At 43.8% G+C, this 14,361-nt stretch overlaps 2 protein-coding genes across 2 annotated transcripts in view; both read right to left on the reverse strand.

Annotated features, from left to right (window-relative positions):
- dsc2l (desmocollin 2 like) overlaps positions 1-14,361 on the reverse strand; it is a 47,871-nt gene that overhangs the window by 20,658 nt on the left and 12,852 nt on the right. Inside the window, exons 6-10 of the mRNA XM_076278037.1 lie at positions 13,389-13,533; positions 13,072-13,226; positions 12,463-12,597; positions 11,333-11,518; positions 10,358-10,602 (exon numbers count right to left, since the gene is read on the reverse strand). Coding sequence (XP_076134152.1) covers positions 10,358-10,602; positions 11,333-11,518; positions 12,463-12,597; positions 13,072-13,226; positions 13,389-13,533 — 866 coding nt within the window. The remainder of the gene's footprint in view (positions 1-10,357; positions 10,603-11,332; positions 11,519-12,462; positions 12,598-13,071; positions 13,227-13,388; positions 13,534-14,361) is intronic.
- LOC143116740 (uncharacterized) lies at positions 5,002-10,350 on the reverse strand. Its single transcript, XM_076278038.1, has 10 exons — positions 8,996-10,350; positions 7,989-8,115; positions 7,572-7,848; positions 7,264-7,438; positions 7,089-7,165; positions 6,816-6,996; positions 6,227-6,475; positions 5,874-6,040; positions 5,635-5,783; positions 5,002-5,469 (listed from the first exon to the last, which is right to left on the reverse strand). The coding sequence occupies exons 3-8, from the start codon at positions 7,842-7,844 to the stop codon at positions 6,018-6,020; spliced, it is 978 nt and encodes a 325-aa protein (XP_076134153.1). The 5' UTR covers positions 7,845-7,848; positions 7,989-8,115; positions 8,996-10,350; the 3' UTR covers positions 5,002-5,469; positions 5,635-5,783; positions 5,874-6,017.

Genomic DNA, 14,361 nt, shown 5'->3' on the forward strand with positions numbered 1-14,361 from the left:
TCACTGGGGGTCACTTAGGAGTGCAGAAGTTGCAGTGTAAAGTCAAAGACCGCTTTTACTGGCCGGGGTGGTTCAATGATGTCAAGCAGTGGTGTAGGCAGTGTGCAGACTGTGCCTCCCGGAAAACACAGGGACGTGTACCCTGCGCTCCTTTACAGACAGTAGCTGCGACAAGGCCATATGAAAGAATTGCACTTGATATTTTGGGCCCACTGCCAGAAGCTGTGAATAAGAACAAGTATGTCTTGGTTGTCGGGGACTATTTTTCTAAATGGACAGAGGCCTTCGCATTACCCAATCAGGAAGCTGGCACTATTGCTAAGGTGTTGGTGCAGGAGTGGGTTTGTAGGTTCGGGGCACCTCGTACTGTTCATTCGGACCAGGGAAGGGCGTTTGAGTCTAATCTGTTCAGGGAGTTATGTCGACTCTTGAACATTCATAAGACAAGAACTACTCCATATCATCCCCAATCAGACGGCCTCATTGAAAGGTTTAATCGGACGCTGCTAACAATGTTGTCTTTGTTTGTGGAAGACAATCAGTCTAATTGGGATGAGCTCCTTCCCTATGTGATGATGGCGTATCGCAGTAGTGTGCATGCAACTACGGGTTTTAGCCCACACAAGGTGCTGTTTGGGCGAGAGATGGTTCTTCCCGTGGATATCATGTTAGATGTGCGTGTGGGAGAATCATTTTCCTCAGCCAGTGAATATGTGACTCGGTTAGCTGAGACCTTATCATCAGTGGCGGACGCTGTGAAGCGACATCAGGCTAAAGCTTCGTGTCAACAAAAAGCCAATTTTGATCTGAAAGCCAATTTCCAGTATTATTCGGGTGGGGAGCTAGTATGGGTGTTAGATAAAGCACGGAGTAGGGGAGTGTGCCCAAAATTGCAAAGGCGCTTTAAAGGGCCTTTTAAAATTCTTGAGAGGGTCACTGAGGTCTTGTACCGGGTCTCACCAATTGGGGGTGGGGGGTCAGAAAAGGTGATACATTTCAATCGTCTCAAACCCTATCTGTCTCCCTATCCAGAGCTAATGTTGACCCCAGGTGACTCGGGCTGCCCAATGCCATCGGGCCAGAGCTCTAGCGGTGACAGAGTTGTTCAGGAGATGGCAGTCCCCGGCAAGCAGATGCCTCCAGTTGTTCAGCCTCGGGGCTCGGGAGTGGCTGCAACATCCACAAGGAGTGAGCAACAAGCTGTGGAGGCAGTTCCAGGGCCGAGCCTTGGGGTATTCAACTCGCCAAACTACACGACTGGTACAGATGCTGGTGTTGGCCTCGAGCACTTGCAGGTTCGACATCAATCCCACCCAGCAACGGGCCATGGGCAGAGGGACTCCGTTCAACAGGGGCGCACCCAGCGAGAAAGGAGGGCGCCTGTGTGGTCAACGGACTATGACTTCAGTAACTGACTCGGGGGCGAGTCTCTTCCTTCAGGGGGGGGAAGAGTGTGGTGAAACTGACCCGAGGGGATTATTGGATTATTGAATGATTGACTGCTGTGGAATGATTGACTGTTTGATTGACATGTGCTGGATGTAATTGCGCTCACCTGAGAGCAAGGGTACAAGAAGGGGTGGAAGACGTGCGGGCGAGAGAGACTGGGGAGACTGTTTGTGACGGGCACTCGGGGTGGGTGCTGTTAGTGGCTTTTAGTGTCACCGGCAGTGAAGCAAGGGGACGTGGGATTTAGTAAGTGCCTTACGGTCTGGTCTCCGCGGCCAAAGACTGGGCCTTTGCTCCGCGGCTATCTGCTACTTCCTCAGCCAAAGACTGTTTTGTTCCGATTGGGTTCTGCTACCTCTTCCGACAAAGACTGTTGCTCCGTTTGTTATCTGCTACGGCTATAAGGACTATTTGCTACTTCCTCTGCCAAGGACTATTTCGCTCCGTTTGCTATCTGCTACTTCCTCTGCCAAGGACTATTTCGCTCCGTTTGCTATCTGCTATTTCCTGGGCCAAAGACTGTGGCGCGCCGCTTACTATTGGCTACTCTACCAAATATTCTGCTGGACGTCTGCTCGTTCTGGGCTGCTCAGTGGAACGTTTCCTTGGCGGGACTTACCAAGCCAGACCCTACAGGGGGGTCTTGTCATCAGAAGGGGGAAGTCTATTTTTATACGAACATTGTGTGTATGTGTGTGTGTGTGTGTGTGTGACTGAAGAGCTCTTTTCTATTTTATTTTAGTATTAAAGCCTGTGACCGGATTGGCCGACCTGCAAGTATAGCCATTAGAACTAAGCAAATATTTTCCCTCTCCTCTATTGGTTTTGACCAGCCGGTCCTATGTGGTGTGCTGTGTATCATGTTTTGCCTGCTGAGTGTGGAGATGTGTAGCATGTAGTGGGGAATGCTCCTGTTCATTTGGTGTCGTGCAGTAACTTATTTGCAGTGTTGTGGGTTGGGGGGGGGGGACATGGTGTTTGCTGAGTGAGGGTGGTTATATTTATTGGGGAGGTATCAGTCCGGGTAGGCCTATACAGTTTTAATGAATTGTACTCGTTAATAAATATTCCCTTTGGTACTGTACAACCTGCATCCCTGTGCCTCTCCCTTTACATTACACCGGACCATACCGGAGGAACAAAGGTGGTGGCAGCGCCTAAAATATACCTAGAGCAAATAAATATTACACTATTAATTATAAAGGTGTGCGTGTGGAAATTGTGGGGCATTGCCAACTGAGGCAGAGTATATGCTGCCAGGAGATTCCACAGGTAACATTTCTAAGCTACAGAAAGGCCTGTAGATATGTCACCGTGTTACTAACTTATTTACAAATGAGCTAGCGAGTATGCCATATTACTCACTCATTTACGAATAATGCTAGCGACTGTGCTAGCATAGCACTCACCTTACCTTACCATTATAGATCACACAACGTCTGCAGCAGCTGGAGGAGATCCCTCAATGCATAATTGATCATCCATGTTTATACCCGGTGTGCCTGAATGTTTATTCTCTTCAGAACGCACTGAACATCTACAGAGCTGACCATGGGGCCTTACGGCTCCGGGGAATAGAGCAGTACGTGTTATTTATTAGGCTACTTATTAGTTTTTCCCAGTGTTCATGAGAAGTGATAGGCTACCGTTTTTATCAGCAAAAGCAGATGTTAGTCTATGTTCATAGGTCACTAATGGCTAGGCTTGGGTATCGAATATCGAGTATTGGTTGGAACCGGGACTATCTTTGCGATTTTCCCGGAATCGTTCAAAAGTTAAAATTTCGATTCCTAGTTTCGATTCCCAGTCTGCCGACCTTCATGAAGAAGAAACGGCTGAACACCAACGAAGAAGCGCATAGTTTAATAGAATTAAAATTCATGGAGAAGGTCAGACTATTTCATTCAGAAAGCAGGGTTCCCGCGGATCCTTAAATAGTCTTAAATACAACTGAATTTTCGAAAGAGAGGTATTAAATGTGCGTATGGGACCGCCAGCGAGTGCAAGAGAGCGAGTGATGTCTCAATCCAGTTTCGTGTATTTAAAACGCAATTGTATAAGTGACTAGGCTATTAGGCTACGGGAGGAAGTGTAGTGGTTGCAGAGTGAAGATGTTTTTCATGGGTGTGGTTAAAGGAGTGAAAACAGTAATAATACAGTAGGCCTATGTACAAAATAATATGCCTGACGTTTTCGTGGTGTAGCTGAGGCCAAAGAGATATACAGGTAGCCTACGTGGAATGAGGAAGCCTACGGTAGAATGAGCAAGAGAAAGAAAGAGCGATAGGTTGGCCATACGTTTGAATTTAGGCCGGACATATGGATTTTAAAAGCCCTGTCCGGCGCAGCCTCAAGCCGGACGCTCATTTGTTCTCCTTTTTGGAGTTGCGCTTGGCATCTAAAATCGTTGCTCGGACGCAGCATCGTTTCACAAACTATGGACGCGAAGACTGTTGGTCAAATTATGTGCAGTGTTTCGCAATTAGGAGGAAATACTGTATATGTTAAGTTGATCTGTTTGCATCTTTCCAGCGTGTGTTGCTGGCCTAGCCTAGGGAAGAAAATATCTGTCTAAGTTATAATAGCCTACCTGTAATATCTGCCATCAGCTTGCTTGCCAGCGTTTCCCAGTAGGCTAGGCCTACTTCGCAAAAGTTGTGAACTATAACCGCATATTTTTTGAATGTCGGCGACTGGCTACATAAAAACGTGTGTTCATAATACGTGCGTGCTTGAGATGAAACCAGCGGTTTTCAGCAGGATCATGCGAGGAGGACCTGTCTCTTAATTAATTTAAAACAAGTCAATGGTTTTACAATGTTTCAGTCAAGCTTTGGTTGGTTTAGATACAACTGGTATGCAAAATGTAAAGTAGTGGATTAACTTTAATTTGCTGTGCTGCATATTGGACAATAGATGCACATAGTAAATTATATAAAGTAGGCTTATTCAAATATGTAAATAGCTTAGTCTAACTTTGAAAAAAATATTGAAGGGAATCCCGTCCAGTGCACATGTCTTTGGCAAGTAGCCTAGGCTACTACAGACACAGGTGAAGATCAGTCAGCCTCAGCAGTAAGCAAAACCAAATATGTACAGCCAGCTTCAAAAGCAAGCAGCTCAGACCCTAAAATTGGCCATTTATAGCTTTGAAGGTAATTCACACACAATTATTTTTCTTTCGCCAAAATATATTTGGTAACTTCTGTAGACATCCAAAATGGGGTGGGGGTTAAAATTAGTAGGAAAAAAACCTATTGCATAAACAGTCATATATCTTTTTGCCGTGGTATAGTCTTAAGTTTCATTTAGATGTCTTGAAAAGGTCTTAAAAGTCTTTAAATTTGCACTTGGAAAATGTGCAGATACCCTGAGAAAGACCGTTGGTTAGCTAGCTCATTTAAAATATCCTAAAAAAAATTTGACCCAGCCTCTTAAAAAAATCGTAATCGAGAATCGCTAGGAACCGAAATCGAAATAAGAAATCGGAATTGGAATCGGAATCGTTCAAATTCAAACGATACCCAACCCTACTAATGGCCTTACACACCAACACATGCCCCAATTGTTGTTGTCTTTCTTTTTATGTATGGCTATTGTCTGCAAATTCAGCAGGTATCAAACATACACACATAAGACATTACAAAATATATTTATTACAGAAAACAGAAATAAAACATATTTCCTTGAAATATGACAATTGCATATCTTGCCTACAGGAGCTTTGTCAGTTGGTGTTGGGGTTTCCTTGGACGCAGAATAAGGGTCGTCAATCCGTCATGTGTGGTCCTGCATGTTCGTCGGGAGTTTCCTGACAGCCAAGGACAATACGTGGGCTTCAAACTGCCTCCCCTGGATTGAAGCGAGAAACGTAGTTGGCGATCACCTCCTCCTTCTCTGGGTGCTCAAACTCTGAGGACAGGTCCGGAGGAATGCTTATTATCAGGAGTTCCTCCCTGTATGCTTCTGGGTCCATAAAGACCTCGCCCATGATGAAGCCCATCAAGTGTTCCACATACCCTGTGCAATATTTCACAAACACTTCTGTAACTATGTACATAGTTTGTAAAGTATTTCATTGTACATTTATTTATTGTTTTGTTCATTGTAAAGCCACTATAGTGCAATAGCATACATAATGAACAGATCTTTTATTGTTGATAAATAAAAGATTATGTAACTTACGGAATGTTGTCTCAGTTTTGATGGGTTTCACCCTGCACTCTCCCTTCCTGTACTTTGGGAAATGCATCCTGTAGAGAGGGTCCCCAGAGGATGAGGTGGCCTGGTCTCGTGCCGCATTCTCATTGTAATGCAGAGCAGCCAGGTAGAGTCTTGCGCAGTAAAGAGAAAACCAAACATGAAAATAATGGCATGCACATAATATGTATCATTACCATCTGTGCAATCGAAGTTCCCGTTACCTGCAAAGCATCCCAAGGAAAGGAAACACCACATTTTTTGGAGCAAATTGCAAGATCACACTGTGAAATGACTCTAATGATGAGGTCTGGTGGTGGGGGCTAAGCTTAGCAATGTCCTTGAGGACTCTTTTGGCACTCTGGTCTTCACTGGTAGAACGCTGGAGTTCCTACAACAGACAAAAAACATTGTTGTTCTATCACAAAACCATGATATGCCAACAGTTGCAATGGGCCAATATAACCAAATTAGTTGAATCCATATGACTGACTTCCAATACACTAGTTCTGATTGTCAACTATAAAGGACTTGTACAATGTGTTTGAAGTGATTTCCTATACATAACAAAAGATACCTGTTGTCAGCCATTTGTTCTTGTCGCGGGTTTTGCGAACTGGATGCAGACAGGCTGGGAAATTGGAGTCCTCGTGGGTGTGGACGTCCCGGACATGGTTGAGGATGGAGGTCCATTTTGCCACCCTCTCTGGTCCTGACGCAGATGTTGCCGCAGTCCAGTAAATGTGATTTCTTATGGCCCGCATCCACTTCTTCAGCTTCTGGCAGTCTTTTATTTTGCTGATCTTCTCCAGCTGTTTTGAAAGTCCTGGAATTAAAAAAACATTTTCACTTTTGATCCTCAACTCTTTCAGATCATAACTATAACATGCCGCAGGTCTAATATCTAATTGTCAGATAGAAAGATTGAAGTAGTTGAAAGGCAGCTTTTTCTATAATTCTAGAAAGAAAATGCTATTTCGCAATTATTCAGGCCAGTGTTTTCAAGTTTTGTCTTTTTTAAGAGGGGGTGGACTATTGCATGTTTAAAATGACTTGGTTCTCGGCCAGAGATAAGAGATGAGCTGAGAATACAGGGAGGATGGAGGGACCAACACATTAATATATGTTAATCACAAATAATAATAATAATAATAATAATAAAACACCTTTTTCCATGTGCCAGACGTCATAGTACTGGTTGATGCCAGCTTCCCTCAGGAACTTTTGTATCTGCGGGTGTCGGTCTGTCACTATACAGTCAAGGGTCACCTTGCGCCCGTTCAACAATGCAAGGCTTCTCTTCAGGCCCTCCTTCTCCATGTGGTAGCTACCGCCTACCTCGTTGTTCTATGAAAACAAATCAGATGCATGTGTCTATACGTAGCAGGTGCCACATGGGTAAATAAAAGCTTCTTACAGTATAATTCATTCCCACTCACCTGAACCAACTGAACATCAATCACGGTGTTGGTTTTCAGGTCCATCACGGTGTAGCTACCAAATTTCGCGGAGTGGCCTTTGAAAACATTTACATAGTAATATAGTTTATATAGTAAAAAGTAACCTAAGGCACGTCATTACATAGTAATTGTTGTACTTCACATATTCAAATACCTGGAGAGTCAGCCCTCATGTTGCCACCAATTATGGCATTTTCCCTACTAAGGCGGAGCAGCATGTCATCCTGAGAGGCCTTCCATTTGGTGAGAATGGCAGGTTCAATATAGGTGCGCGCATGCCGACGAAAGGTGTCGTAAAGGAACATTTGTAGGTGCATAGCCCTAAAGACCTAATAGTAAACAGAGATAGGAAAGAAAAGGGGTTGTTGAAAACATTCATGTAATTGCACCTAAAGCTGGCACTACCTCTGTATTATTTATCATTTCATGCTTTATTCAACAACTATGACCAAATTCACTTACCCTTTGAATTTTAAAGAATGAGGCTCCACTCACATAGACTGCCACAGAGAGCTGAACATTGCCAGCTGGTGTGTTGTTGAGTAGGGGTTGCCTGTCCCAGGTTCGGCGGTACTCACAATGGGGGCACTGCTGCACCACGGAGATGAATGTCCCGAGCCGTCTCGTTTGAATGGTGCACGGATGCTTGCACACAGGACACACCTTGAACAGCTCCATGATGCAGGTCTCGTAAACTATATATTTACTCACTTCATGGATTGGAGTAGATGGCATATCTCTGTAAATGAATAAATAAAGAAATAAAACGCAACAAGTGATGGTACATAATTGGGTACAAACAAATGACAATAAGTTACTGAGGTAACAGCTAGAGGATTAACCTTATCAGAAACATTTGTGAGAGATCATACTTTGTACCTTCACTTCTGAAGTGAGGCTGAAGAGTCCGCAGAGAGAGCTGTGTACCAACAGTACATTTCAGAATCTCTGGGTGATCTGTTTGACAACCAATTTCTCTTGTTGCCGGAAACTGTGAAGTGCAAGCCTGTAGGAGGAAAGAGAAGAGGGATGAGAGCAGAGAGATGAGTAACATTTTGATACATTGCATGGGTACAGTACAACAATTTATGCTCAAATTCTGACAAAAAGCTTGCATTCAGCAGCTACAAAGCCTAAAGACTGATAAAACGTATAGCTTCTTGAGGTCTTGAATTTCATCTTATCAGAATTTCATCTTATCAGAGCATACACTCAGTCATATTGTTTCACCATGAGTACCAATTGTGACAAAAACCCTTGTACATGAATTCTAGAGTACAGGAAATGCACGTTTACTTTGAGCTAAAAACTGAGCCTACAACTTCTTGCACTATGTCGGTAATATATCTCTCTTTATTTACAACAGCAAACATTAGCCTAGACTAAGAGCTTTTACTGGCCACCTTCATTGTAGATAACATGACCATATCTAGCTCATCATCAGTAAGGACAAAACGACTACAAGTTGTGACAAACCCTGCATCTTAACTGAAATAGAGCTATAGGGGAAATGTGCAAACACTGAATAACGTTATAAAGTGAGGCTACAATCGCTAACATTAGCTTATACTAAGGGCTTTTAGCTGTCGGTGGCCTCCATTGTGAATAACATGACAATATTTAATGGAGGTCTAGCTTCTAGACAACATTTTAACAATCATTACTTTCAGATATTATTGACTGGGATTGTCAAATATGACTCGATCGGCTGTGTGCTGCATTTGCAATTTGGAATGGAGGAAATGCTCACTCCAAGCAGATGCAGGGCTAAAGTTAGCCGTAATGTTTGCGTTAGCTTGTGCTAAATGGCAAAACACAAACAGCCTAACGTTAGTTCATGCTTAACTGCGATAGAAACACAAAAGTCATTATTTGAAAGTACTTACATGTCTCTCATCTTGTGACTTGCCACGAACAGTAGGTACAGATCCCTCTGTCAAACGAAGTTTGATGGCTAATCCTGCAGTGTACTGTCCTAAGTTTTCAAAGCAGTCTGTCTTGAAGTGATTCGCACACACCACAAAATTTTTCCCGACTGTTGCTGGAACATGGCCATCGAAAATGAAGTGGAGCCACTTGGTTCTTCTGTCGTCTTTGGCTGGGAGAAAGTGCAAGGATTTGTGTTGATCTGTGCAGCCAACAACACAACACTTCATGTGTGACTTGCTCTTGCTTGTAGTCATTGCGCTTGGTGTCCGTGCTCGTTAAACCAGCAAACTAATGGCGGATCTTCAACTAATTGGGTGGGTGGGGCTATATGGGGGTTGAGAGGTGAGGGGTGGCGCCAGGGTGGTTCTATGCAAATTCCCTTATTTTGACGTCAGGTTAAGGGAGCCAGAAAATGGCTCATAGAAGCCTATGATTCCTGACACCAAAATCGTTCAACTGACTCACAGAAAACGCATGGATGGCTTTTTTGCACGCGTGGAGTGTTGTTAGGAGCAGTAGAGACCCAAATGGAGGTACAAAAGGATGCAAAAAGTGAAATTTGCATAAATTAGGCCTACGTTTTGACTCTGTGCTGTTTTTGTTGATGGACGGCGCCGTCTTTCATTCAGTTTTCCTACCGTTTTAATTAATGACACACGCAATTCCGTGGTTGAAGTAAGGAATTGTTTTTACCCGTATTCTTGCAATTCCCACATAACATTAAATACTAGGCCTTGGTCACTGACAGGAATAATTGTATTATTGTACGGTTCCGGATGATCAGTCAGATGGCAGCGTGTTGCGTGTTAAAACTTCCACCTGAAGTAGCTATACTGCGGAGGTAAGAGCGCGAACTGAGAGAGTTGCCTCCTAACGGAGCCTATATTTTCTTAGCTGCTATCAGAACGATACACTACAGCTCCTTTGCTACATGATCAAAGATGAGTGGAGGTCATCAGAAGTACATTTACCAGCAGGCCCATATGAGAAACGCTCTGGTTCCTCTTGTAGCCTGCGGTAGATGACGTGAAAAAAAGCTAGAGTCGCCGGAAAGCATCCTTGATGATCAGACTCAGACCCCCCCCCATTCAAAAAAACTCTTCGGATCTGCACGATTCACACAAGTCACCCAAACGGACGTGAAAAAAGCGGGAGGCGCCGAAAAGCGCCATGTTTGCATCCCTGACACACACACACACACACACAGACACACACAATCTTTACTCACACATATCCTACACACTCTTTCTCTCTCCCTCTTTCTCTTGCTCTTCCTCTTTCTCTTTCTCTCTCACACACACACAGACACACATCCTTACGTGATGCCATTGCTGTTCCTAGTCTCTGGATCTACGGCCGTGTAGGTGCCGATGAGTGTGCCGTTGGGGATGTTCTCCTGGACTCTGAGACGGAGGAGGGGCGGCGAGAACACAGGCCCCTCGTCCTCGTCCCCCACCGTCAGCTCCACAGGGACCTGCATCCAGGCACCACTGCCCACCAGAGGAGCCTCGTTCTCGGCCACCATCTCCAGCATAAGGTGACCTCCTTCCTCATGATCCAGAGGCTAAGAGAGAGGGGGGCAGAGGAGAGACATTGGGGGGGGGAAGGGAGAGGGGTAGAGGGAGTGAGACAGAATATGAGAGAGAGATTTTATATGACTTAAATATTTTATATGATGTAAAAATGGAAGTGGTGAACATTGCCAAAACAATTCATGAACAAATCAACAGGAACCCAAATCAAGCGTCACCGGCATGTATTGAAGATACTGAATTTCACTTTTGATGAACAAGCTGCCATGCTATGGCATCCTGAGCACAGCAGTGAGAGCAGGGTGTGTCTGTGCATCTGTGTGTGTGAGAGCAGGGTGTGTCTGTGCATCTGTGTGTGTGAGGGCAGGGTGTGTCTGCGTCTGTGTGTGTGAGAGCAGGGTGTGAGAGGTGAGCTCATTTCAGCATGCACATCCGAGATGAGAGAGGACCTATTAATAACGGGTGTTCTGAAGCCATAACAGAGCTGTACAATCGTTAGCTGTAGCCAGCTAAGTCAGAAACGCAAACGGTGATTAAGAGCACAGACAGTACATTAGAGATAGGCAGACAGTCACAGCTGAACAGGGCTTTTAACTGCGCAGGTCAACACTGAACCAGACCCCAAATCAGAATTTCCATCAAACCAGAAACTGTAATTCAGTAGTAACTTTTGTGTGTGCGTGTGTGTGTTTGTGTGTGTATGTGTGTGTGTGTGTGTGTGTGCATGCGTGTGCATGTGAGTGTTGTGTGTGCATGTCTCACTTTGATGACGTAGAGCAGGCCCTCATTGGTTTTAGGGTCTGTGTCCACCCTGAAATATCCTTTTTCATTTCCTTTGACGATCTTGAAGACTACTTTCCAGTTGGGTGTTCCCTTCAGGTCCTTGTCCTCCACCGGGATCCGCAGAACCAGTATGTTAGCTTTGTTCTCCTCAACTCGGGCCTTGTACTGTCAGACACACACAGCGCACACAGAGATGTGAGAGTCAGATAGATAGTGTTGTCAGATAAATGTCTACTCTGAAACCAATTGTATTTTCTAATTGTTTAATTGTATCTCCTCATTGAAAAAGCTTCTTAGCTTATCTGCTAAATGGCTCTTTCAAATACAACACAACAATGACAGTGCTGCCTTCTGAAACCAATTATGTCCAATGGCCTGCACCACACACACAAGGATGGTTTGACGCTGCTGTTTGTTAAACTTTGACCCGCAGGATGCTGTGGCAAGTAAAATTTTGCAGCGAACCCAGTAGCCAGTGCAGTGTAAATCACTGACTCTGAAAGTCTATCGGCTGACGGTTGATTATGCCTGCAGGTGGTCCAAATTAGCAAATTGAAATGGATGGGACAGTAAGAACGATGTCTAGGGTTCACTTCCTAAATCTCCATGAGGGAGTTTCTATCTCGACTCTTTGTTGAACACACAATAATATTATTCAGAACTGCTGTTTGTGCTGCCAACCAAAACTTCACTGAGAAATGCACACAAATCAAGATATGACACAATGCTGCAATAAACACAACTGGAATGTGTTACCACACACCAACATGGAATGAATCCAATGTACTGTTCCTGTAATCTGAACTGTTTTGACATGAATGCCCTCAGAAGTAATTATACCTCAAGATGCCAGCTTTCACTCAATTTAAGGGTTTCCTTGACATTTATTAAGCTTAGTCCTAGGGTTAAAGATATTCACTCTAATTCTCCTATATGGTCTAGGACCAGCATTCTTCCATGTCCAGGAAACAAACCACTTTCAACCACAGAATGATTTTTTTTTACATTTCATATGGTTTGATTTTTAAGTAAGGTTGTGATACTAGGCATGAGAGCATCTCTATTTTTTTGTAGGTGTATTTTGACGTTTATGAGGTGTATCTACTTACCTTTGTCTCAGAAAAAGTAGGGGCGTTGTCGTTAATGTCTGTCAGTGAGATGGTAGCAGTCGCTGTGTTTGACAGACCGTTGGATGCTCCACCCATGTCTCGGATCTCCACGGTGACTAGGTGTTTCTCCTGAGTCTGGGACAGAGGAACAACAGGACTGGGAGTGTAAGCACACACATATTCATCAATCAGCTGCTGGAAAACATCTTTTGAAACAGACAAATGTGTGTGCTTATTCAAGATTCATGACTTGCTTTCCATGTCACAGAATTTTGTGCATTTGTACAAAAATGGCCAGCTCTGGAACATTCTTTGAGTTTTCTCTCCAGATTATTTGACATTCTTTTTCTATTCTTACGCTTACTTGGTTTTGGGTTGGGCTTTGTGCTCACTCTGGTGACTACATTACTGTAAGTGCTCTTCTAAACTTCTGTGCACTATGTGGCCAGAGTTTTTCCCCCCATGGCAGACACAAAAGAATTCAGAATCATGATTATATTATGTGTTTGGTTTTAGCTTGTGTACAGACAAAACATTGTGTGTGAGTGTGTTTGTGTGTGTGTGTGTGAGAGAGAGAGAAAGAGCGAGTGTGTAAGAGTGCGTGTGTACCTCTCTGTCCAGAGAAGCTGATTTGGTAGAGATGATTCCGGTGAAGGAGTGTATGGAGAACAGATCCGTGCTGGACAACAGGATGTATCTGATCTTGGTATGAGACGTATTGGGCTCATCATTATCAGTGGCATTTATTTGGCCAACCACAGTACCTGAAAACACACACACACACACACACGGGATCATATATGGAAACATGATTGTGCTTGAATACTCAATAAGTGGTACATTTTGAGTTCTCTTGCATATGTGTGGGTGTGCATGAAAATATTTATTTCATTTTGTGCTATGCGTTGCCTTGAACAAGGTCTCACCGATTTTACTGTGTTCTTTTACACTGTAGAGTAGGGACCCAACAAATTCTGGTGCGTTGTCGTTGACGTCCTCGATGTGAACTGTGATGGGTAGGGGGAGATCTGTCTCCTTGCGGGTAAATACGTTGAAGACTCGAGCTGTAAACTATGGGAGAATGAGATGCTATTATACAATAGCTCTGACAATGCCACTATACAATATCACATGAACTATGGTGTTAACAAACTCTGAACTTTTTTCAGCTTTCAGCTTTTCCTGTTTGAAACAGTGGGGGATGCTGAATGCTGGGGTGTTGCTCAGATAATTACAAATATCTATATGTTGTCTAATGTGCTTTAGTGATAACTTCAATTAGCAATTCAGTCAGGACCACTTTGTCCAGATAATTAACTACTATTTGCACTATATGCATAATATTTCACTTGGCGGTATAGCTCTGTTCTGGGAGCCCCCTGCCACGTGCAAACATGGAAAGCCTACGGCAGAAGGATGGAGAAGCAAGCTACGCCCCCATAGAGTACAGAACATCAGATAGATAGATAGATAGATAGATAGATAAGGGGAAATTCAAGAATCACACATCAATGGCAGCACTAGACACTGATAAGTCAGATGTATGGGGTGGAAGTGGGTTGCAAAAAGGCTTGCAGAGAAAGTGGCAAGACTAAGCAGGCTACAGCAGCAAAGGACGCCTTGAATGATGTCCAGCAATAAAAAAGCGAGTCATCAGCGGTGAGTGAAAAGCGGTGGCCTGCCTGAACTCATGCTATGCTCCATTTGTTGAAGATGACAGAATTGAGAATTTCCACATGGCAGATGTTCAATCAATGGGAATGTATTTCCCATCCGTATCTCATTTTGTGTGCGTGTGTGTGTGTGCATCAGCACACTGACACTGATTGGATTTAGTGTTCATTTCGTCACCTATTTTCAATTTAGTCTTAGTCTTGTGACGAAATGTCCTTTTTAGTC

This window comes from Alosa pseudoharengus, unplaced genomic scaffold (genome assembly GCF_046254945.1).
Source record: "Alosa pseudoharengus isolate Yale_2024_CS ecotype anadromous, Long Island Sound unplaced genomic scaffold, YU_APseudo_1.1 YU_APseudo_1.1_scf_11, whole genome shotgun sequence".
NCBI classification, from domain to species: domain Eukaryota; kingdom Metazoa; phylum Chordata; class Actinopteri; order Clupeiformes; family Clupeidae; genus Alosa; species Alosa pseudoharengus.

Bases quoted from the DNA above. Each gene is read 5' to 3' on its own strand.
- LOC143116740 (XM_076278038.1), bottom strand. From the start codon at position 7,844: ATGCCATCTACTCCAATCCATGAAGTGAGTAAATATATAGTTTACGAG. The intron at 7,439-7,571 runs GTAAGTGAATTT...GTTTACTATTAG, and splicing joins CATTCTTTAAAATTCAAAGG to GTCTTTAGGGCTATGCACCT. The intron at 6,041-6,226 runs GTATCTTTTGTT...TGTCTGTTGTAG, and splicing joins GAACAAATGGCTGACAACAG to GAACTCCAGCGTTCTACCAG.